The 23,079-nt window shown below is 50.1% G+C and overlaps 1 protein-coding gene and 1 pseudogene across 1 annotated transcript in view; one reads left to right on the top strand and one right to left on the bottom strand.

Moving 5' to 3' along the window:
- IQSEC2 (IQ motif and Sec7 domain 2) overlaps positions 1–18,953 on the bottom strand; it is a 90,501-nt gene extending 71,548 nt beyond the window's left edge. The window contains exon 1 of the mRNA XM_025373579.1: positions 18,017–18,953. Coding sequence (XP_025229364.1) covers positions 18,017–18,723 — 707 coding nt within the window. The 5' untranslated portion in view covers positions 18,724–18,953. The remainder of the gene's footprint in view (positions 1–18,016) is intronic.
- A 603-nt stretch (positions 18,954–19,556) lies between these two features.
- Positions 19,557–21,689, top strand: LOC112616284 (annotated as a pseudogene).
- Positions 21,690–23,079: the final 1,390 nt, after the last annotated feature.

Below are 23,079 nucleotides of genomic sequence, written 5' to 3'. Positions count from 1 at the left end.
GGTGAATTGCCTGAGGTCAGGGGTTGGAGACCAGCCTGGCCAACATGGTGAAACCCCATCTCTACTACAAATACAAAAATTAGCCAGGCATGATGGTGGGCGCTTATAATCCCAGCTATTCAGGAGGCTGAGGCAGGAGAATCGCTTGAACCTGGGGGGCAGAGGTTGCAGTGAGCCCAGATCGTGCCACTTGACTCCGGCCTGGGTGAAAGAGCGAAACTCCGTCTAAACAAAAAAAAAGTGAAAGTGAAAACCTTTTGAAAGATGATTCAGGTAGCCAATTCAGGTAGCCAGGTGCAGTGGTTCACGCCGGTAATCCCAGCACTTTGGGAGGCCAAGGCGGGTGGATCACAAGGTCAGGAGTTGAAGACCAGCCTGACCAAGATGGTGAAACCCCATCTCTACTAAAAATACGAAAAAAATAGCTGGGCATGATGGCAGATGCTTGTAGTCCCAGCTACTTGGGAGGCTAAGGCAGAGAACTGCTTGAATCTGGGAGGCGGAGGTTGCAGTGAGCCGAGATTGCACCACTGCACTCCACCAGGCAACAGAGTGAGACTCCGTCTCCAAAAAAAAAAAAAGAAAGATGATTCAGGTAGAGAGGAAAACTCCTTTCTAAGGAAGTCAAGAATCAGACCCAGAAATGACAAAAAGTATAGAGAACAGGTGGATGAGGTAATGACAAAAAGTATAGAGAACAGGTGGATGAGGTAATGGTGTTACGCAAGAAAGTCTCATGAAGATTATTTAAAAAGAAGAAATAGAACCATAGGACAAATCAGAAAGCTTGTCAGATACTGGAATCACTTTTAGTAATGGAGACAAACAATCTTGAAAGCAAAGATGGAGGTAAACGGCAAAATGAAGGCCATGGTGGTTTCAGTGGCTGGCTATCCTTTTGCGGGTGATTTTTGTTCCTATAGTCCTTGTTTAACACAACTCACTGTACAGGTTCTGGGATGATAAAAATGATGTTGATGATGATGGCAATGATGAGGAAGATTGCTATATACTTCAAATGAAATATTTGTCTATCACTTTTAAAATGTCTTTTTCAGGAAATAAAGAGACAAGTATCACTTCACATTTACATTTTGAAGAGAAGAAAGGCAGAGATTACAACCAAGAGAGCCTCGAATACCAGGCAGCACAGCGTGAACCTCATTCTGTAGTTGCCAGGGAGCCCCCCTGGGAGGCTTGATCCAAGGAGTGATGAGGTCAAAAGCTGCCTTCTTAGAGAATACCTTCTCTAACCTCATGCTCCTTTCAATCATAAGCAAATACTATATGTTATATAATCATAATAAAGTAACAAGCAGACTTTATTTGGGCCTTAGCATATTCTGCCTTATAATAATCCAAATAATCATAAAGTTACTATTTATTTATTTATTTTTCTTATTTTTTTTTTTTATTTTTTTTTTATTTTTTATTTTTTATTTTTTTTTGAGACGGAGTCTCGCGCTGTGTCACCCAGGCTGGAGTGCAGTGGCGCGATCTCGGCTCACTGCAAGCTCCGCCTCCCAGGTTCAGGCCATTCTCCTGCCTCAGCCTCCGAGTAGCTGGGACTACAGGCGCCCGCCACCACGCCCGGCTAGTTTTTTGTATTTTTAGTAGAGACGGGGTTTCTCCATGTTAGCCAGGATGGTCTCGATCTCCTGACCTCGTGATCCGCCCGCCTCGGCCTCCCAAAGTGCTGGGATTACAGGCTTGAGCCACCGCGCCCGGCCTATTTTTTATTTTTTGAGACAGAGTCTCACTCTGTCACCCAGGCTGGAGTACAGTGGCGCAATCTCGGCTCACTGCAACCTCTGTCTCGCAGGTTCAAGTGATTCTTGTGCCCCAGCCTCCCGAGTAGCTGGGATTACCGGTGTGCACCACCACGTCTAGCTAATTTTTGTATTTTTAGTAGAGATGGAGAATCACCATATTGGCCAGGCTGGTCTCGAACTCCTGGCCTCAAGTGATCCACCTGCCTCAGCCTCCCAAAGTGCTAGGATTACAAGGATGACCCACCCTATTTATTTTTTTAGACAGGGTCTCATTCTGTCACCCAGGCTGGAGTGCCATGGCATGATCATAGTTCACTACATCCTTGAACTTCTGGGCTCAAACAATCTTCTGCTCTCAGTCTCCTGAGTAGCTAAGACTACAGGCATATACCACCATGCCCAGTTAATTTTTTCATTTTTTGTAGAGATGGGGTCTTGCTATGCTGCCCAGGCTGGTCTCAAACTCCTGGCCTCAAGCAATCCTGCCTCGGCCTCCCAAAGTGCCGGGAGTACAGACATAAGCCACCATGCCCAGCCATAAAGTTACTATTTAGTTGCACCTACAATGGTCCACAGTTGTACCTACTACTTTGCACAATCTTCATAACTGTTGTGCAAAGTAGTTCTTCCCATTGTATGGATGCAGTCACTGAGGTACGGAGGAGCAATGTGACTTACCCAGACTCACACAGCTAATAAGTAGTGGAGCCGAGATTCAAGTCTAGGTTTGTCTGATTCCAAAACCAATGCTTTTAACTGCTACAGCTGCTGCTTCCTTCTGTCATCCCAGAGCCAAGTGGCACTTCATCTCCCATCCCAGCCTACAAGCTTGGCCCCTCTCCCTCATCTGTCTCCTGTCTCCCCACCACACAGTGCAGCCCAAGCCCCCACCCCACGAACACGCAAGTAGCGCTTCTAGAAGAGACAATCATTCAAGGATGGAAAGGGGGAACACCAAAAAAGGAAGGTGGGGTTAGGCACAGGCATTGTAGCACAGATCAGCTCGGTACTACAATGAGAGAGACAGAGAAGAAGCAAAGGAAAACAGAACTAGCTCTCTAGCCTTACCTTCTTTCCTCCCTCTGCTGGAGGCAGAGGGATAGAGGGTCAGCCATGATGGGAAAGAGTGGGCAGAAGGGGGAGCAGCTAGCACAGCCCGCTGTTGCAGAAGCCTCAGTTCAGCCTCCAAGCCCCCTCCTGAGCGCTTGGGGCCCATCTCTGGCCCACTTGCTCCCATCGCCTGGACAAAGAGGCTGGGCTGCCCTCCAAGCACCCAGCCAATCCCGGCAAAGCCCAGCTCATAGCAGACGGAGAGCCTCTCAAGCCACAGAGAGGGCACCCAGAGAGGTGGAGGGGCTGGCCCAGGGGTCCAGAGGGAGGCAGGGGCAGGATTGGGATCAGAACCCAGGTGTCCGGTTCCTCGACTGAGGGCTCGCTTGACTCCATGGTCTAGGCAGGAGAGGTTGAGGGAAGGGGTGCTCTGGAGGCCACTGGAGGAATGCTTATGATAAGGGCTGGGGCCAGAAGCAACACAGGCCCAAATGAGGTCATTCAGACTTGGCTATGTGGGGGGCCTACTAACAGTTTCCAGTTTCAGTCCGGGTTGAAAAAGCAAAACAATCATTTTTTAAAGTAGCTTTCGCCTTAGTTTCCACCTCAAGGGCATAAATGTTTATCTCCTTTCTCTCCCAGGATCCCACCATAATGAAAGTGAAGGAATAAAATAAAGTATGAACTCGTAACAGGGAGGAGGATGGGAGAGGGTGAGATCAGTGGGTGAGAGATTCCAACAAATTTCTGGAAGCAAAAAACAAACAGGAGGGTGTTCACAGTTGAGGGAGATCCAGGAACACCACTTAGGGGCTTCCAGCTGAGGAGGGAGACAGTCAGGCCAGCAGAGGCCCAGAGAGACTCCAGACTTGGAGATGCCAGCTGCAAGAGAGGGTAGGAGGAACCAGGGCACTGGACACAGGGATAAATGGAAGGTAAGTATACCACATCCTTCCTTCCCTGCCACCCCAACCCTGAGACCTAGAACACAGGCCGCCTGGCATTCACCCCTAGGCAAAGTATCAGAGGGCTGCTTGCTAAAGGAATTAAACTATCTGGGATGAGTCAAGACACCTAGTGGCATGTTGGTGCCCCCAAAATAAAGTGCTATTCATTCTGGTCTTTGGGCATTATAACAACCAACTCCCTGCCAGCTCACGAAAATGAAGCCAGTGAGTAGACAAGCAAGCCTGGATACGCAGGCAGCTCACCGCTCAGTCAGATTTTCTTTCTTTCTTTCTTTCTTTCTTTTTTTTTTTTTTTTTTTTTTTTGTAGAGACAGGGTTTCATCATGTCATTATATTGCCCAGGCTGGTCTCGAACTTCTGGGCTCAAGCGATCCTCCTGCCTCAGCCTCCCAAAGTGCTGGGATTACAGGCATGAGCCACCACGCCTGACTCAGTCAGACTTTCTATTAACTTATTCACATACCATAAAATAGAAAGTATGAGAGAAAAGGTAAGCAGCTTACCGGATCAACAGCCTACAGAAAGTTCAACACCCAACTAACGGACATTCCCAAACAAGAAAACAGAGCAAATTAAGGGAAGGGAATGATCAAAGAAATAACATAAGGAGAGGGCCAGGTATGGTGGCTCACGCCTGTAATCCCAGCACTTTGGGAGGCCAAGGTGGGCAGGTCACTTGAGGTCTGGGGTTCCAGACTAACCTGGCCAACATGGTGAAACCCCATCTCTACTAAAAATACAAATTAGCTGGGCGTGGTAGCACACACCTGTAATTCCAGCTACTCAGGAGGCTGAGGCAGGAGAATCACTTGAATCCAGCAGGTGGAGGTTGAGCCACTGCACTCGAACCTGTGCAACGGAGTGAGGCCCTGTCTTTAAAAAAAAAAAAAAAAAAAAAAAAGGCCAGGCATGGTGGCTCGCGCTTATAATCCCAGCACTTTGGGAGGCCGAGGTGGGTGGATCACCTGAAGTCAGGAGTTCGAAACTTCACCTCTACTAAAAATACAAAAATTAGCCAGGCATAGTGGTGGGCACCTGTAGTCCCAGCTACTAGAGAGGCTGAAATGGGAGAATCACTTGAACCCGGGAGGCAGAGGTTGCAGTGAGCCAAGATCATGCCACCGCACTCCAGCCTGGGTGACAGAGCGAGACTCCATCTCAAAAAAAAAAAAAAGATACTTAGTCCTTCAAACTGAAAGAGCTGCCTGAGTACCACTCAGGGTGAATAAAAAACAGACCTTGCTCGGAATGCTGGTTACCTAGGGGTTTGGTTTATAAAAAGTAACTGTATCACTTGTGATATGGTCATATCACTTCTGATATGAGCACTTTTCTGTATGCACATTATATTTTGGCATGAAGTTTTGAAACAATCCTGGGAGTACAAAGGTTGTATAACTGTGAGTGATGAGGTATAATTACAGTACACTATTTGGCCCTGTGATGACTGATAGTGACATAGTCATAATCACATAAACAGTGTACTGCCAGGTAATTTTTATAATCAATCTCTCTGGATAAAGCATTGAAGATATAATTATTTTTACAGAATAGAATGCAAATGTAATCTACCTTGCTAGATACACAAGTACAGAACATAGAGACTGGAAGGTGGAAGAGGGGAAGGAGAGATGGAGGGAAGGATGGCACTAATAACTATGTCTTACAAAATATATGGTCAAGAGATGCTGTGGAAAACCGATGAAATAAGAAGTCACAGTTTAAAATAGTTTTAATAATAACTAATAGAGGAGCCCAAACAGTAATAAAACTCTCAAAATCTGGGAGGGGGCAGGCGCAGTGGCTCACCCCTGCAATCCCAGCACTTTGGAAGGCCGAGGGATGAGGATCACTTGAGCCTAGGAGTTCGAGACCTAACTGGGCAACATAGCGAGAACCCGTCTCTAAAAAAAAAAAAAAAAATTAAAACTTCGTCAGGTGTAGTGGCATGCACCTGTGGTCCTAACTACTCAGGAGGCTGAGGCAGGAAGATTGCCTGAGTTCAGGAGTTTGAGGTCATAGTGAGCTATGATCACACCACTGTACCCCAGCCTGGCCCACTGAGTGAGACCCTGTCTCAAAAAAAAAAAAACCAACTGGGAGGGAGTGCTGAGAAAGAGTCAGCTGTTGTAAATAAGCTAAATTATTTTGTCATAGTAGGAAAAAGTCAAGATAATGTTTAAAGTTGATAAATAGGAAATACCCATTCAAGCATGTTATTTAGAGATATGAAGTTACCATCAGAAGAACTAAATGGGAAAAGTGGTTGCATCTGGGGCTGAGAAGCAGGGGATAGGAAGACATCAGCTTTTTACTACATGAGTCCTTATGTACTATTTTGCCTTTCAAAAACTGTGTATGTGCATTGCTTTGATTTAATTTGTCTAAACAAGCCCTTCTCTTTCTTTAGAACTCTGGCTTCCACACTGTAAATATGAAATGGGGAGGCTGATGATTCTGGGTGACATGAGGTCCTGTTCTCCAATCTATGCTTCTTTTGAGAACAGGAGGTAAGAGAGGCGGGTGAAGGGCTGGCCCCTCCTAACTGACCCCTTGGCTCCTCACAACCATCCATGCAGATACTGTCTCAGCTGCCCCAGCCTGCTCCACCCTCTGGTCCTCTTCAAATCCCACCATCGCCAGTCCAGCCTCTTCAGCCTTACATTCATTCAACTATTTACACCCATTAGTTACTTATACCTGCTCGAGTCACAAAGGATTTGAGGGTGCTTACTCCAATAACACAGAATAGAAATTGAACTCGAAAATAAGAACTCTGAAAAAGAAATCAACAAAGATGCTAGAGCTATGCTTCAAATTAACTGGTGGCTGAGGCAAAAAGGAAGAGACAATGAGCTATGACAGCTTCACATTGGGAAGGAAGAAATATACCAGTTTTCAGGGGAAGCAAAGCTTTGATTCGTTAAGTCATTGTCCATGGGAGATTTCATGAAAGAGAAGAAAAATGACTATTTATGGAGCACCTACAGTATCAGGGAATGCCATCCAAATTATCTTGGCTAACCTTGAGAAATATGCCAGGCACGGTGGCTCATGCTTATAATCCCTACACTTTAGGAGGCCGAAGTGGGAGGATTGCTTGAGCCTAAGAGTTCAAGACCAGCCCAGGCAACATGGGGAGACTCTGTCTCTACAAAAAAAATAGCTGGTCATGGTAGTGCATGTCTGTGGTCGAAGCTACTTGGGAGGCTGAGGTAGGAGGATCACTTGAACCCAGGATGTCGAGGCTGCAGTGAGCTGCGATCGCACCACTGTTCTCCAGCCTGGCTGATAGAAAGAGACCCTGTCTCAAAACAAACAAACAAACAAACAAACAAAAAACTTGAGAAATAGGCATTGTTATCCCATTTTACAGAAAAACTAAAATTCAGAAAAGGTAAAATGACCTAGCTGAGGCCATCCCACGGGTTGGGGTGGAACATAGATTCAAACCCAGGTCTGTCCGTCTCCAAAGCTCATTCTTTGTGAATCAGTATCATCGTGCCTCAAAACAAAGACACCTGGGGTAGAGCTGCCCCGCCCAAGGTAATGGGGATATACTAAAGACAGACACAGGTCCATTCTCTTCCATAAAAACAGAAAAACAGGGATGACAGACCTGGCTGTCAGGCCAGAAACTGTCTCTGAGCTGCCTCAGTTATAGCAAATGAAACCATGTAAGACAAAAAACAGCAGAAAGAAGGCTGGGCCTGAGCCAGGGGGAGAAAGAGAACCTTGGGTTCATTCCCCAGCCATGATTCTAAATTTGATTTCAGAGAGGTTGGAACAGAGCAGCGGGTCTGTCTGCCATCAAAGCAAGAGTCCTTTAGGTGATGCCCCTTCATCACTTTCTCCCCAACAAGTTGCCTAGTTTCCTTTTGACCGCAGTTTTCTCATCTGTGGGACATAAATATGATAATCCCTGCAACTTTCATGGGATTTCAAGGCAGGAAACAGTGTATTTTATTTTATTTTATTTTATTTTATTTTATTTTATTTTGAGACAGGGTCTCACACTGTCACCCGGGCTGGAATGTAGTGGTGAGATTTCGGCTCACTGCAACCTCCGCCTCCCGGGTTCAAGCGATTCTCCTGCCTCAGCCTCCCAAGTAGCTGGGATACAGGTGCCCCCTACTACACCCAGCTAATTTTTTGTATTTTTAGTACAGACAGGGTTTCACTGCGTTGGCCAGGCTGGTCTCGAAATCCTGACCTTATGATTCACCTGCCTCAGCCTCCCAAAGTGCTGGGATTACAGGCGTGAGCCACCGCACCTGGCCGAAACAGCACATTTAAGAAAAGATGCACCGGGCGCAGTGACTCATGCCTGTAATCCCAACATTTTGGGAGGCCGAGGTGGGCAGATCACCTGAGGTCGGGAGTTCAAGACCAGCCTGACCAACATGGAGAAACCCTGTCTCTACTAAAAATACAAAATTAGCTGGGTGTGGTGGTGCATGCCTGTAATCCCAGCTACTCGGGAGGCTGAGGCAGGAGAATCCCTTGAACCCAGGAGCGGGAGGTTGCAGTGAGCCGAGATCACACCATTGCACTCCAGCCTGGGCGACAGAACGAGAGACTCTATCTCAAAAAAAAAAAAAAAGAAAAAAGAAAAGATGCTCTGAATGCTGGCATTCATACTAGGGTGACTCTTCTAATCAGCGTTCTCTTTTCTGCTCACACCCTGACTGGCCTTATACAAGTCCTTTCTCTCTCTGGGCCTCAGTCTTCTCATCTGTAAAATGAACAGCTTCGGTTGGATGATTTGTCAGAGTCCTTCCAACTTGTAGTTTCTTGATTTCTATGCTGGTATTACTAAAACCCTACTGGTCAAGAACGCTGCCACTCCTCTGAGCTTCCATAGCAGGCTGCGCTCCCCCACTATCATCATCTTTCTCCCCACATAGATTATCTCTACTCCCACTGCCCAAGCGCAGGCCTGATCATCTCTCATCTAGACTGCTGCACCAGCCTCCTCCCCGGATACCCTCCAATCTACCTTCCAAACTGCCCTCTAGAGGGATCTCTCCAAAATGTGGCTCTTGACATGTTCTCCCACACCACACAATAGGCACCTCTCCCCCAGTTTAAAATGTTACTTGGCCAGGCATGGTGGCTCATGCCTGTAATCCCAGTACTTTGGGAGGCCGAGGCGGGTGGCTCACCTGAGGTCATGAGTTTGAGACCAGCCTGGCCAACATGGCAAAACCCTGTCTCTACTAAAAATACAAAAATTAGCCAGGCATGGTGGCGCACGCCTGTAATCCCAGGTACTCGGGAGGCTGAGGCAGGAGAATCGCTTGAACCTGGGGTGGGGAAGAGGTTGCAGTGAGCTGAGATCGTGCCACTTCACTCCAGTCTGGGCGAAAGAGCAAAACTCTATCTCAAAAAAAACCAAAAATAAAAACAAAACAAAAACAAAAACAAAACAGCAGAAAGCTCCTGACGCTGCTAGTGAAGTGTCCTCATGATGTGAGCTGACCAACCCTCCAGACTCCCCTCTGAGCCTCCCTGTTTGTGCTCTAGTTTGTATTGAACTCATACAAAAAAAAAGAAAAAGAAAAAAACCTCCCCATACATATATCCTGCTGGGCCCATACCTCTGTGTGTTTGCTCATGCTGGCCCCTCTGCCTTAACCTCCCTTTTGCCCCCAATTCCCACCAACCCACATGCTGTCCTTCTTCACCTACCTAACTCCAACTCATCCTCCAAGCCTCAGCTCAGGCATCATCTCCTCCAGTAAGCCTTCCCTGACAGTCCGGGGTGATGTCCCTCCTTTGAGCACCTGTGGCCCCCTGTGCTCCCCTCTGGCATAACACACTGGATAGCACACTGCAATCATCTATTTCCACCACCACCTTCTCCACCCAATTATGAGCACCTCGAAACCAGGAACTATATGATACTAATCATGGAATTCTCTGCCTGTGATGGCACAAGGCATGGCACATCCTGGCATGCAATATTCACTGGACTGACCTCTCTCTCTGAAATGTGGTGAGCTGCCACATGGCTTCTCCTCCTGTCCTCCCACAGCACAGAGCTTTACAGAGTTACTATTAATAATAATGACTATCGCTGAGTAAACACATACTGTGTGCTCAGTGCTTCACCTACGTCATCTTATTTAATTTTCACAACAATCATAATGAGATGGGTTGTTTATGAATTGGCTGGCATATCAGATATACAGTTGTGTGAGATGCCTCCCAGATTTATAAGAAAATGTGGGGGAAGGGCCAAGTCAGGTACTTTTCATTACAGATCTAATGACAATAATTCTAAAGTGGTTATATGAAGGAAAATGTCAGTTTTATTCAGGTGAATGCAGTATGCTGTATCCTGGAATCCAGTAGGAAATCACAGGGCCTGGATATGCAGTCATATCACTCCTTTAAAAAGGCATAAAAATCACATCGCTCCAAAGAAATGCACTAGTGAAACACTAGTGAAACGGTACCTATCAGGTGATGACAGTGATACATTTACATCTAAAATGTTAGAGGAATAATCCTGATCAGCCGTGTAGCTCTGGCTTGTCATCTCTGTTTTGAAAGGGATGGGATGCATCGGTCTTTGCACTGTTGTGTGTTTGCCACATTCCGCCTCTAGGGGGCAGGGCAGTCTCATGTATTATTTTCCATTCTCCGCTTCCCAGCCTGATCAGGACCTTGATGTACGGTATGCCAGACAGCCAGGAAATTTTCTGATACAATTTTTTGAGGGGGGTAGGGGGCTGGCAACATGAATCTCAAGCATCAGAAAATACAGTTTTATTCCTATTTACTACTTGAGAAAACTGAAGCTCTGAAAGTGATTTGCCTAGAGTCACACAAAGTCCTTCCATGGCACCATGCTTTCTCTGAATGCTAAGGTCCCAGAGAGCTTCAACTACTAAGCACTGGGGAATGGGCTTCCCCATGTAAATGCTTCTAACAGGCAGGCTTGGAGAGAAACCAAATACCATGAGGAAGCTGTAGTAACTGGCAAATTATGTTGCCCTAAACGAGCTTCCCCAAAAGAGGAAGTAAGTCACTTACTAAGCATTCTTCCCCATGACCAATGTTTATGATCCTGCCAGGGAACACTGCAGTGAGTGAGGCAGAGGGGCCAAGTCTTACGTCAACCCTGAGATACCATGTCCAGCTCAGGGTCTGAGCTCAAGAAAGGTCTGATGGATAAATAAGCAACTTCCCACTGGGCTGAGTGAACTGCACACAGGTCCTGTGCAAGCCTCTTTGCTCCTTTCAGAACAGAAGACTTGGCATCGAGGGTCAGGACCACAGCCTGACATGATAGGGAGAGATAATGAACAGCAGATTGGTCTAAATGTCTCCAAAGTCTCATCCAAGTCTGCTATCTTGACATTCTATGAATCGGAAGGCTGGTGAGCATGAGAAGAGACAGCAAAGGCCAAAATGGCTCCAGGGAGCATGAGAAAAAAGCCAAAGAAAAGCCAAAAGAATTTCTTTTTCCTTAGAGACGGGATCTCGATTTGTTGCCCAGGCTGGTGTGCAGTGGCACAATCATAGTTCACTGTAACCTCAACCTCCCCGGCACAAGTGATCCTCCCGCCTTGACCTCCCAAAGTGCTGGGAGCTACTGTGCCTACCCCAAGAGAATTCTGAAGTTGTCATTTCCTACTACAGGAGTCCTGGAAGGAAGAAAATATTAGGTACCTTTGACCATTAGTTCAGCAGGACTCAATCAGACATTCATTTGTCTACTCAGTATTTATTAAGCAGCTACTATGTGCTGTGCTACGTGTTTCCAAGCTTATAGCTCCTTCACGCATGCCCGCAGCACATAACACAGAACCTGACACACAAAATGCACTCAGTGTATGTCAGTTAAATGTAAATCTGAAGGGGCTCTCGGTCTAACAGAGGGGACATGAGACTTAAACAACCATGAAGGAATAAAAAGGGGCAGAGTGTTCACTGAGAGGGTCAAGGATAGACCAACCATCAGAGACACCAGCAAACAGACAGAAGAGGTAACAGCTGAGTCCAGCCTGGGAACTGGGTACAGCAGCCCAAGAGAAGGGAACAACATGAGCAAAGACTTAGAGGCTAGCAGAAGGCCTGAGTGGGCTAACCAGGGGGACACACGGGTCAGCCTGGCTGGAGCACAGTCTGTAAAAAGATGAGAGGAAAAAGGCAGACTGGGGACAGATCCTAAGAAGACATTGCAGGGCAGGCAGAGGAGTTTTCGGGCCAAAGAGAGAGTGAAACTACTGGAGCTGGACCGCAGAACATGGTCTGGCTGCACCTCATCAGAGGCTTGATGGAGTGAGAGCAGCAGGGGCAATCTACTAGGAGACCATGGCCAAAATTCAGGGGGTGATGGTGAGAGGGAGCCTGCCTAGAGCAGCGGTCCTGGGAGCTCTGCTGGAGGAAGCTAGAGCCACACACCTGGAGCAGCTCTGGTGCCTTTAAAGCCTGCCTGCGGGAGGCAGTGGTGTACCATAGACTTGGAAGCCAGACAGTTCTGGGCTCCATCTGCCTGAATAACCTTGGGCAGGTCACTGTACCTCTCTGATCCTTGTTTCCTTGTCTGAAAAAATGAAGATAATAGGCCGGGCGCGGTGGTTCATGCCTGTAATCCCAGCACTTTGGGAGGCAGAGGCGGATCACCTGAGGTCAGGAATTCAAGACCAGCATGACCAACATGGTGAAACCCCATCTCTACTAAAAATACAAAAGTTAGTCGGGGGTGGTGGCACGTGCTTGTAGTCCCAGCTACTCGGGAAGCTGAGGCACTAGAATTGCTTGAGCCCGGGAGGTGGAGGTTGCAGTGAGCCGAGAGCGTGCCACTGCACTTCAGCCTGGGCGACAGGAGCGAAACTCCATAAAACAAACAATCGAACCAACACACCCATCTGGCAGGGGCTCTGTGCAAATGAGACAAGAAGTAGTGCTCCAGGGTGGGTTAGAACACTGCAGACCCTGCAGCCCAACTCCCTGGGCTCCTCCAGCTCCTTCACAGTTCTGCCATTTATTCATTGAGTGATCCTGGGTATGCTATCCAACCTTTCTGGACCTCATCAGTTTCCTCATCTGTCAAATGGAGTTAATAACAATATCTAGGCCGGGCGCGGTGGCTCAAGCCTGTAATCCCAGCACTTTGGGAGGCCGAGACGGGCGGATCACGAGGTCAGGAGATCGAGACCATCCTGGCTAACACCGTGAAACCCCGTCTCTACTAAAAATACAAAAAACTAGCCGGGCGAGGTGGCGGGCGCCTGTAGTCCCAGCTACTTGGGAGGCTGAGGCAGGAGAATGGCGTAAACCCGGGAGGCGGAGCTTGCAGTGAGCTGAGATCGGGCCACTGCACTCCAGCCCGGGCTACCGAGCAAGACTCCGTCTCAAAAAAAATAAAAATAAAAAAAATAACAATATCTACATGAGAGGATTCATGTGGAGACTGAATGAATTAATACATGGAAAGCGCTTAGAACAAATAGTGCTTAGCACACAGTAAGAGCAGTGAAAAAATGTTAGCTATTATTACATAAAGCCACATAGCGTGGGGCCTGGCAGAAGGCTGAGACTCACTCGGTACACGTGTGGCCTCTTCCCCATGCTCCAGGCCTTTATTCTGCTCCCAGCAAATTCAGAGACCACGGTAGGCAGGGGTGGGACAGATGAGGAAAGGGCAGGCAGCAAGTCTGGTCTGACGTCTTCCTCCTGGCAGCCACCTCCATGAAGGGACCACTCACATTCCTTCCATACCCCTCATCCCTCACCTGCCACCCAGGTACTCAACCAGCAGCCTGGCCTGCCCTGATCCCTCCTTCCTCTGAGAACTTCCACTCCTCACCACCGTTGCCACTCATTTTGTCCTGAGCACTGTCTCTATGGCATGGTTAGGCCTGCAACCCTGTCTCCCTGGATGGAGGGGAGCAGGGGTTCTGCAAGCACTAAGAGCGCGGTGTTTGCTCAGCCTGGTGGCCCCTCCTGCACTGTGCACACAGCCAAGAAATGTTTGTAGATGATAACAACCCCATTCTTGCCCCAGATCTAGATAGAGAAGCAAGACTCTCATTCTCATTAAATTCAACATTACCATTTCCTCCCACATGAAGATAATGCTCACAACACAGTGGGAGGGAAGATAAATGGTTTTCCCTCCTGGGAAGGAGAGACACCCCCCGGGAAAAGTACCCAAGACCCCAAAGGAGAGACTTCCCCTGAGCCTCTCCCTGGGCTCGCTGTCTCATGTGCTGTCTCTCAGTGGCCTTAGCCCCGCGGGGAGCATGCTGACATCCCACTGCAAGCAGAGGACAGCATGTGGTAGACCATACATTGCCCTAGCTGTCAAGAATACCACGTTGGGCCGGGCTTGGTGGCTCAGCACTTTGGGATGCCAAGGAGGGAGGATCACTTGAGCCCAGGAGTTTGAGAACAGTCTGGGCAACACAGAGAGACCCCGTCTCTGCTTAAAAATTTTGGGGGGATAGCAACCAGAAGGGCCAGCCTGGTATTCTTTTTTGCAATAATTGCTCACTGCAGCCTCGAACTCCTGAGCTCACTTAAGTGAGCTATGTTTGCAACACTGCACTCCAGCCTGAGTGACAGAGCAAGACCCTGTCCCAAAAACAAACCAAAACCAAAAAACAAACAAAGAAAAAAAACAAAAAACACCACCAGGCCAGCCCCTCTAGTTGCTATCTCCAAATGTAAGCCAACTTGCGGGGTGGGTGGGGGTGGGGGTAAAGGAAGGAGAGTTGCCACCATACCAGCTTCAGCCCACCACCACCTACAGCAGAGCCTGAGCTGGGCCCATGCAAAAAGCGTGGGAAATGCAGCTCTTCAGTGTGGAGCAACTCAGCAGGGGCCCCTAGCACTCCTATAAATCATTCTAGGTGGCAGAACTGCAAGGGGGCCAAACCAAGATCAAGAACAAAAGCAGAGCTATTCTCCAATCAACCAGGCTTGGGGCGGGAGGGGGGGGGGTATGTGGACAATTCCAGGTAAAAAGACCTGAGCATTAGTCAGGACCAACGACTACTAAAAAGCAAGCAAACAAAACCTTCGCATACAGAGGACCCAGGACCAAAAGGAGGTAGGGACGCATCTCACTCTATCTGCACTGGAAAGGCCACACCCTGAGCATAGCAAAAGGGATACTGGCATCCTGAAACCTGTCCAGAGGGGACGGTGCAGGAGGATATGGGAATCCTGGGTGGATGACATGGATGGGGGTGTACATGACAGCTGATGTCCAATGCAGTAGAGGGAAAGTTCACAGGATTGGGAGTCTGTCTTATTAGTAATGTAACCTCCGGTGGGCTTCACTTCTCTGATCCCCCAGTTTCTTCTGCTGTAAAATGTGGATCGTGGTGACAGAAGCACGGGATCATTGGGAGGATTAAAGAAAGTCCCTAGGCACAGCGGAGCCCCCCAACAAGCTGCAGCTCGGCCCAGGCACCACTCTCCCCTCTTCCTCCACCAGGGGGAGCCTGGGGACCAAGAGAGCCCAGCCTATACCCGCTCCACCTAGCCTCCCCCAATGCTGCAGCCTCTGCTGCTAAACTCCCACCCTGCCTGCCCTCGCTTCCAGCGGCTTCTCACCCACTCCTTACAAACCCAGAACAGACCTAGCAGGGGAGTCGCTTGCAGCAGCAGCAGTGACAGCAATGGCTACTGCATCAACAGGCCCTCCTGATGCCAGGCCAGGAGGGAGAGGGGAAAGGAGGGAGACAGAGCCTTCTTCCCTGCTGCCGTCAACTCCCCACTCATCCCAGACTCATCTCCTCCTGCTCAAATCCTCTAGAGACCTAAGGCTCTCCTGGCCTCTCCCAGCTCAGTGCCAGTCCAGGTCCTGAGGCTAAGAGACTCCTGTGGGTTGGAGAGCTCTAGAGAAAAAATACCAGGCCTTGGAGACAGGAAGACTTGGGTTCTACTCTCAGCTCCATTAGCAACTAGTAGGGTAACCTTGAGCGAGGTCCCTTCATCTTGGAGCCTCAGTTTCCCCATCTCTAAAATGCAGTTGCCAACACTCACTGCAGAAGGCTTGTTGTGAAGTCCAAAAGAGGTAACAATGGGTGTGCAAACAGTTAATATATGGTCAGGAGAGAAACTTAAAGTACTATCTAAACCCCTTTATTAATCCAGTAGGAAATGCAAAGCAAGGAAACGCAACAAGCGACCTGGGGGTTCACAAAAAGAGGGAAGGACCAAGAGGTAGGCCTGCACGGATAGCAGAAACATGGAGCTCAGGAGCAAACAGGCAACCAGTCAGCCAAGAGATTCAGACCAATGTCTGCAGGGTGGAGAGCCAGAGTCATGGAATCCCATAACTGGGGACCACCAGATCATTTCATTGGGCTTTCTACCTGATTCAGGAATCATGCTTCCTCCAGTTCTCCCAGACTCCCACCCGAGCTCGACTGAGAGCTCCAGGTCCAGCCAGCTCCCACCTCCATCTCTCGAGGCAGTCCACTGCACCACCAGAAGGCCAGGTTGGAAAGTTCTTCCTAATCTATCCCAAATGTTCTCACTGTTACGGGTTCTGCCCACTGAAGCCACACATAATGAATCCGCTCCCTCTGTCACAGGCCTGACCCCTCTAGAAAAGTCTTCTGCAGCCAGGCTCAAAGACCACCATACCCCATGCAGTCTTCCTCTGCCCCCGGCCCACCACGGCCCTCTCCTGAATGGACCTTGGTCTACCTCTGTCCCTCTTCCAGTGTGGCACCCCAAGGCACACAGTCAGTCCTCCCGGACTGAGCTCGCAGCAGCCCTGCCTGGGCAGGAAAGCCCATTTCCTTTGCCCCCAGACTCCTCAGGGGCAGTCCACACTAAAACTCAGCTTAGGGTGTGCTGCAGTGGAGCCCAGCCGAGCCCTCAAGCTCCAGCTGCTGCTCCTGGGGCCCAGCCATCTCAACCCAGCACCCCAGCCTGCTGCCTCACCACGGGGGAGTTGCAGAGCGCTGTCTCTCGGCAGATTTCCTGAGGCAGAAGGTTTCCCCACCCCCAGCCCAGCCTCCAAGAGACACTCCACTGGTTGTGGCACATGGTAGGACCAGCTGAGCAGTGAGAGGAGGGGGAAGCCTGTCCATTTGCTACAGGACTTCAGACTTGCTCTGTAGTGTGGCTGGATTAAACACAGAACCATCAAATCTGAGCTGGAGGGGTACTTCAAGAGTATCCAAGGCAGACCTTGCCATTTAAAAAGACACGGGGGGAACTGATGGCCTAAGAGAGAAAGAGACTCAGTCAAGGTCACAAAGCCAATCTGCAACAGAGCTGAAAGGGGAACTCAGGTCTCCCAACTCCCAGCTCAGTGTTCCTTCGAATACAGCAGAAAAGAAATAAGGGAGCCTTTAGGGCAGCCTTGGGAGCCTGCACGCCCTTGACTCTCTCAGCCTGATACATGTATCCCAATCAGCTCACCGTGGTATCTACACAGAAAAAGTGGACCCAGCCCATGTCCCACCAACCCAAGAGACAGTGCCAAGGTGTCCCAAATAGACACACAGACCCCAGTGCAGGAACTGGAACCGATTCAGTAGAGGGGCAATCTAGACTTCCCTTCCCGGTAGGGCTCTTTAAATGGGTGTTGTTTTCCTTGAAGGGTGGAGAGGGGGTGGACTTTGAGGAACTAGCCAAGGGCTTGGCCTCCATCTTTGCTCCCCCATCTTTGCTCCCCTCGGCCAGAATGTGCTGCAGTTCCCCTCAGAGGGATGTCTCAGCCTCCAGCAGCCATTCTGGTCCCCACCTGCCTCTCTGGTAAGGGATGGAGATGAGGCAGCCAGAGGAGAAAAGATCAGGCAAAAAGAAAACGAAAAAAAAAAAAAAAAAAGGCGGGGGTGGGGGGTCTTTCTCTCCCCTGGGGCTCTAAGTAGACACCCTCGCCGACCATAAAAATTCCAATCGGCATATCCAAAATAAATAAATAAATGAAAACCCATCTTCTGGCAAGGATGCAGCTAGGGGTTGAAGAAGTGGAGGCGGGGGAGGCGACGATGACTGCTCTAGTCCCTCGCTGGCCGTGGTACCGGGAAAGAAGAGACGCCTGCACTCATCTGGCCAACCCCGTCTGGGGTGGCCAGGGAAGGGGTGTCGGCTGGATAAGGGGGACCGGGCTTCTCCTCTGCTGGCGGGTTGGGACAGGAGAGGAAGACACGGAACCAGACACTGGCTTCTTACTCTATCAGCTGGACAAGTTGGAGAGGGATCTAGAGGGAAGAGCCAGGGGTACAAACACACATTCCTTACTTTCTCTGGAGGGTCGTGGCCGGGCTGGTGCTGGTACTAGTGCTGTGGCCTCCGCCGGCGCCGGGACTGGAGCTCCTGGATGCGCCACGGCTCAGCTGGCCCCGCTCCCGCGGTGGCCGCGGCCCCACGCCCACCGCCGCCGAATAGCCCGCTTCCTTCTCGCGGCCCGGGTGCGCCGACCCGGCCTCCCGCCCGCCACGCTCGCGACCCAGGGCTGGGTTCTCGTGGTGCAGGTGGCACTGGGCCACGTCACGCTCGCGGGCTGTGTAACCGGTAGTGTCCTGGAGCGGGTAGGAGGCATCCCGCTCCTTGTCCCGATACACAGCCTCCCGATTCTGGTAGGCGCCTTCGCGGTTCGGGTAGCCCACGTCCCGGGCCGCCTGGTGGAACTGGCTCTCCCGCAGCTCGCGGTGGTGGAACTGGGTCTCGCGCAGGTTCTGGTACTGGCTCTCGCGGCCCGGGCTATCCCGCGCGCCGTGGGGGTCCCGGTGCAGCTCCCCGCGGTGCAGCTGGCTCTCCTCTCGCAGGTCGCGGTTCTCCTGGGTGAGCTGGTCCAGCTGGCCCTCCAGCTCCTCGATGCGCCGCCGCTGGGTCTCCAGCAGCTGCTGCTGGCTCTCGATAATGTTGTTCAGCTCCAGCAGGTACTCCACGGCCCGATTTGGGCTCTCGGATCCCGGGCCGCCCGGGGGCCCCGACCCCGCCTCCATCCTGGCGGCCCAGGGGCAGGGGAACGGGCAGGAGAGCCCGGTCCCCGCTCTCTCACGGCGCCACCCTCCCCCGGGCCCAGCCGGGGGAGGGGGCCGGCGGGACGCGAGGGCGCGCACCGGGCTTGAGGGCCCGGGGGCCCTAGGGGGCCCGGGAGACAGCGCTGGGGCCGGCGGCTCGGGGAGCAGGAGCTGAGGCTGCCGCCGCTGCCGCCGCCACCACCACCACCACAGCCACTGCTCGGGAGGACGCGGCCCACGGCGCTCCGCCCGCTGCGGAGTCACTGCGCAGCGCGGCCGCGCGGGACCGCCCCGGCCGCCGGCCCGCCCCCCGCCCCTGCCCCCATCCGGCTCGCCCGGCCCGCCCCCGCGCGCCCCACCTGCGGCTGCCACCCGCACCCGCAGCTGGACTGGCCCCAAGGCACCGGCGCCCGGCCAGGGCCAGCCCCATCACAGCCCGCAAGAGATCTCTCCATTCCACCCGTCCCAGGGTCCTCACTTAACGAAGCCTAAAGAAGAGCTCCTTACCAGAGTCCGCCAGTCCCTCGGGCTAGGGATCTTCATCCAAAGCCATCCCGGGAGGAACCCCCATCCCAGGCAGTCCCCGGGTCCAGACAACCCGTGGACTCCCCATCCCCTAGGTCTGCCAGTCCCAACCAGTGTCAGATTCCGCTTCCTAGCCAACCCCTGTGTCTCCTACCTCAGGCGACCTCCCTCCAGCCCCCATCATGGGCAGTCGTCCCTGAGTCTCCCATCCTAGCCAGTCCCTTGACTGTCTGCAGCTGCCCTCATCCCAGGCATCCCTTGGGACTCCCAGAGGATGCACACACACACTCATGCACAACATCGCAGGCATCTCCCACTCCAGCCAGCCCTTACACTCTCCATTCAAACCCAGTGCCCAGATCTCCTACCCCACCCAACCCCAGAATTCCCCATCTCAGCCAGTCCTCGGGTCCTCTAACCAAGGCAGTCCAGGATCTCTCAACTCAACAAGCCCTGGGACTCCACATCACAGCCAGTCTTGGGATCAAGGCTCCATTCATTCAACCAACCCTCATTTCCTGCTCTCCTTTAGAAATGCTCTCCCCATTCACTCCATCATCCCCATCCATACACTGAAACTGTACCCGTCCTTCAAGACTTAACTCAAATGCCACCTTACTGAAGCCAACCCTGATTTCCTCAGCCAACAGTGCGAGCTGCTTCTCTCTCTCTCTCTCTCATTCTCTCTCTCTCTCTCTCTCTCTCTCTCTCCTCTTGACCTCCTGCTGCACTCCCTATCTTGTGGCATTTGTGGAACAAGTGGAACTTGCTTTACAGCACATTCGTTTGTGTTCTTGTTTTTATGTCCTCTGCCAGACGGAGCTCCTTAAAGACAGAAACGTGTCTTAATTTATCTTTGTGAGCAGGTTGGGTTAGAGGAGAAAACATGAGTTTTACAGTCAGACAAAACTGAGTTTAAATTCCATCTTCTCCTCTCTTAATTTCTTTTTTTTTTTTTTTTTTTTTTTTTTTTTTTTTTTTTTGAGACAGAGTCTCGCTTAGTCGCCCAGGCTGGAGTGCAGTGGCGCGATCTCGGCTCACTGCAAGCTCCGCCTCCCGGGTTCACGCCATTCTCCTGCCTCAGCCTCCCGAGGAGCTGGGACTACAGGCGCCCGCCGCCTCGCCCGGCTAATTTTTTGCATTTTTAGTAGAGACGGGGTTTCACCGTGTTAGCCAGGATGGTCTCGATCTCCTGACCTCGTGATCCGCCCGCCTCGGCCTCCCAAAGTGCTGGGATTACAGGCGTGAGCCACCGCGCCCGGCCTTCCTCTCTTAATTTCAATTTCCCTATCAATAACAGCTACCTGACAGGGTGGTCTTGGATAAAAGCATGCAAAAACACCTTGCACAGAAAAGACAACCCACAGAATGAGAGAAAGTATTTGCAAATCATGTATCTGATAAGGGACTTGTACGTAGAATATATAAAGAACTCTTACAGCAAAAAAAAAGATAACTAATTTTTTTTTAAATGGGCAAGGAATTTGAATAAACATTTCTCCAAAGAAGATATACAAATGGTCAATAAGCACATGAAAAGATGCTCAACATCATTAGCCATCAGGGAAATGCAAATCAAAACCACAATGAGCTCTCAGTGCTACCCATCAGGCATTTCCTGCCTTCTCCCATAACCTAAAGGGAAACTTTCACAGTGTCTGGAGACCTTAATGTCCTGCAGATGAAGGAAGACGATATCCTCAAATTCCTTGCAGCGGCACCCCACTTGAATGGCACCAACCTTGACTTCCAAATGGAACAGTACATCTACAAAAGGAAAAGTGATGGCATCTACATCATAAATCTGAAGAGGACCTGGAAGAAGCTTCTGCCATTGTTGCCATTGAAAACCAGACTGATGTTAGTGTTATATCTTCCAGGAATACTGGCCAGTGGGTTGTGCTAAAGTTTGCTGTTTCCACTGGGGCCACTCTTATTGCTGGGCGCTTCACTCCCGGAACGTTCACTAACCAGATCCAGGCAGCCTTCCAGGAGCCACGTCTGCTGGTGGTTACTGATCCCAGGGCTGACCACTAACCTCTCACAGAGGCATCTTATATTAACTTGCCTACCATTGCTCTGGGTCACACAGAGTCTCCCCTGCACTGTGTGGACACTGCCATCCCATGCAACAACACGGGAGTTCCCTCAGGGGGTCTAGTGTAATGGATGCTCGCCCAGGAGGTTCTGCACGTGCATTGTACCACCTCCCATGAACACCCATGGGAGTTATGCCTGATCTCTATTTCTGCAGAGATCCTGAAAAGATTGAAAAGGAAGAGCAGGCTGCTGCAGAAAAGGCTGTGACCAAGGAGGAACTTCAGGGTGAATGGATTGCGCCAGCTCCTGAGTCTACTGCTATTCAACCTGAGGGTGCAGATTGGTCTGAAGGTGTGCAGGTGCTCTTTGTACCTATTCAATAATTCTCTACTCAACTTTGGAGCACTCAGCCTGCCACTGGAGGCTGGTCTGTAGCAGTTACTCTCAGATAGCTGAATGGATAGGAATAACCACTGAGTGGTCTTAAGCTGTTCTTCCACAGGCTCTTGAACAGAAAACGGAAATCAAGTTGATGGAAAATAAACATCAGTTTCTTAAACACACACACACACACAGAGGGGGAGGGAGAGATAGAGAGAGAGAGAGATACTACTTCACATCCACTATGATCGCTAAAATCCACAGGACAGACAATGAGAAGTGTTAGCGAGCATGTGGAGAAATTGGAACCCTCATTCATTGCGGATGGGAATGTAACATGGTGCAGTCACTTTGGAAAACAGTCTGGCAGTTCCTCAAAATGTTAAACATAGAGTTACCATATGATCCAGGGATTCCACTCCTAGGTATATATCCAAGAGAGATGAAAACATACATCTACACAAAAACTTGTACATGAATGTTCACAGCAGCACTATTTGTAATAGCCTGAAAGTGGAAGCAACCAAATGCTCATCAGTTGATAAATGGATACACAAAATGTGGTATGACCACACAATGGAATAGCATTCAGTCATTAAAAAGGACTCAAGAACTAATACATACTAAAACATGGATGAACCTTAAAAACATTATGCTAATGAGAGAAACCAGTCACAAAAGACCACATATTGTATGATTCCTTTTATATGAAATCTTAGAATAGGCACATCTATAGAGACAGAAATTAGAGTAATGGTTGCCGGGGGCTGGAGTGTGAGTGGCAAAATGGAGAAAGATTGCTAAAGGGTATGGGGCTTTTTTGGAGGGCGATAAAAATGTTCTAAAATGAGGCTGGTCCAAAGGCAGTGAGTTATCTCAAATGGTTCACAGTCAATTACAGATCGAACTCCTTGTTCTACTCTTTTCCCATCTCTCACTACTGCACTTGACTAGTCTTAAAAAAAAAAAAAAGGCCGGGCGCGGTGGCTCAAGCCTGTAATCCCAGCACTTTGGGAGGCCGAGACGGGTGGATCACGAGGTCAGGAGTTCGAGACCATCCTGGCTAACATGGTGAAACCTTGTCTCTACTAAAAAATACAAAAAACTAGCCAGGCGAGGTGGCGGGCACCTGTAGTCCCAGCTACTCGGGAGGCTGAGGCAGGAGAATGGCGTAAACCCGGGAGGCGGAGCTTGCAGTGAGCTGAGATCCAGCCACTGCACTCCAGCCTGGGCGACAGAGCCAGACTCCGTCTCAAAAAAAAGAAAAAGAAAAAGAAAAAGAAAATGTTCTAAAATTAAACTGTGATGATGGCTGCACAATCCTGTCCATATGCTAAAAACCACTGAATTGTACCCTTTACAAGGGTGAATGTTATGGTATATTAATTATAT

Source organism: Theropithecus gelada, chromosome X, assembly GCF_003255815.1.
Source record: "Theropithecus gelada isolate Dixy chromosome X, Tgel_1.0, whole genome shotgun sequence".
NCBI lineage: Eukaryota > Metazoa > Chordata > Mammalia > Primates > Cercopithecidae > Theropithecus > Theropithecus gelada.
Note: the sequence above shows the minus strand (reverse complement) of the source record. Positions and strands in the feature narration are given on the sequence as shown.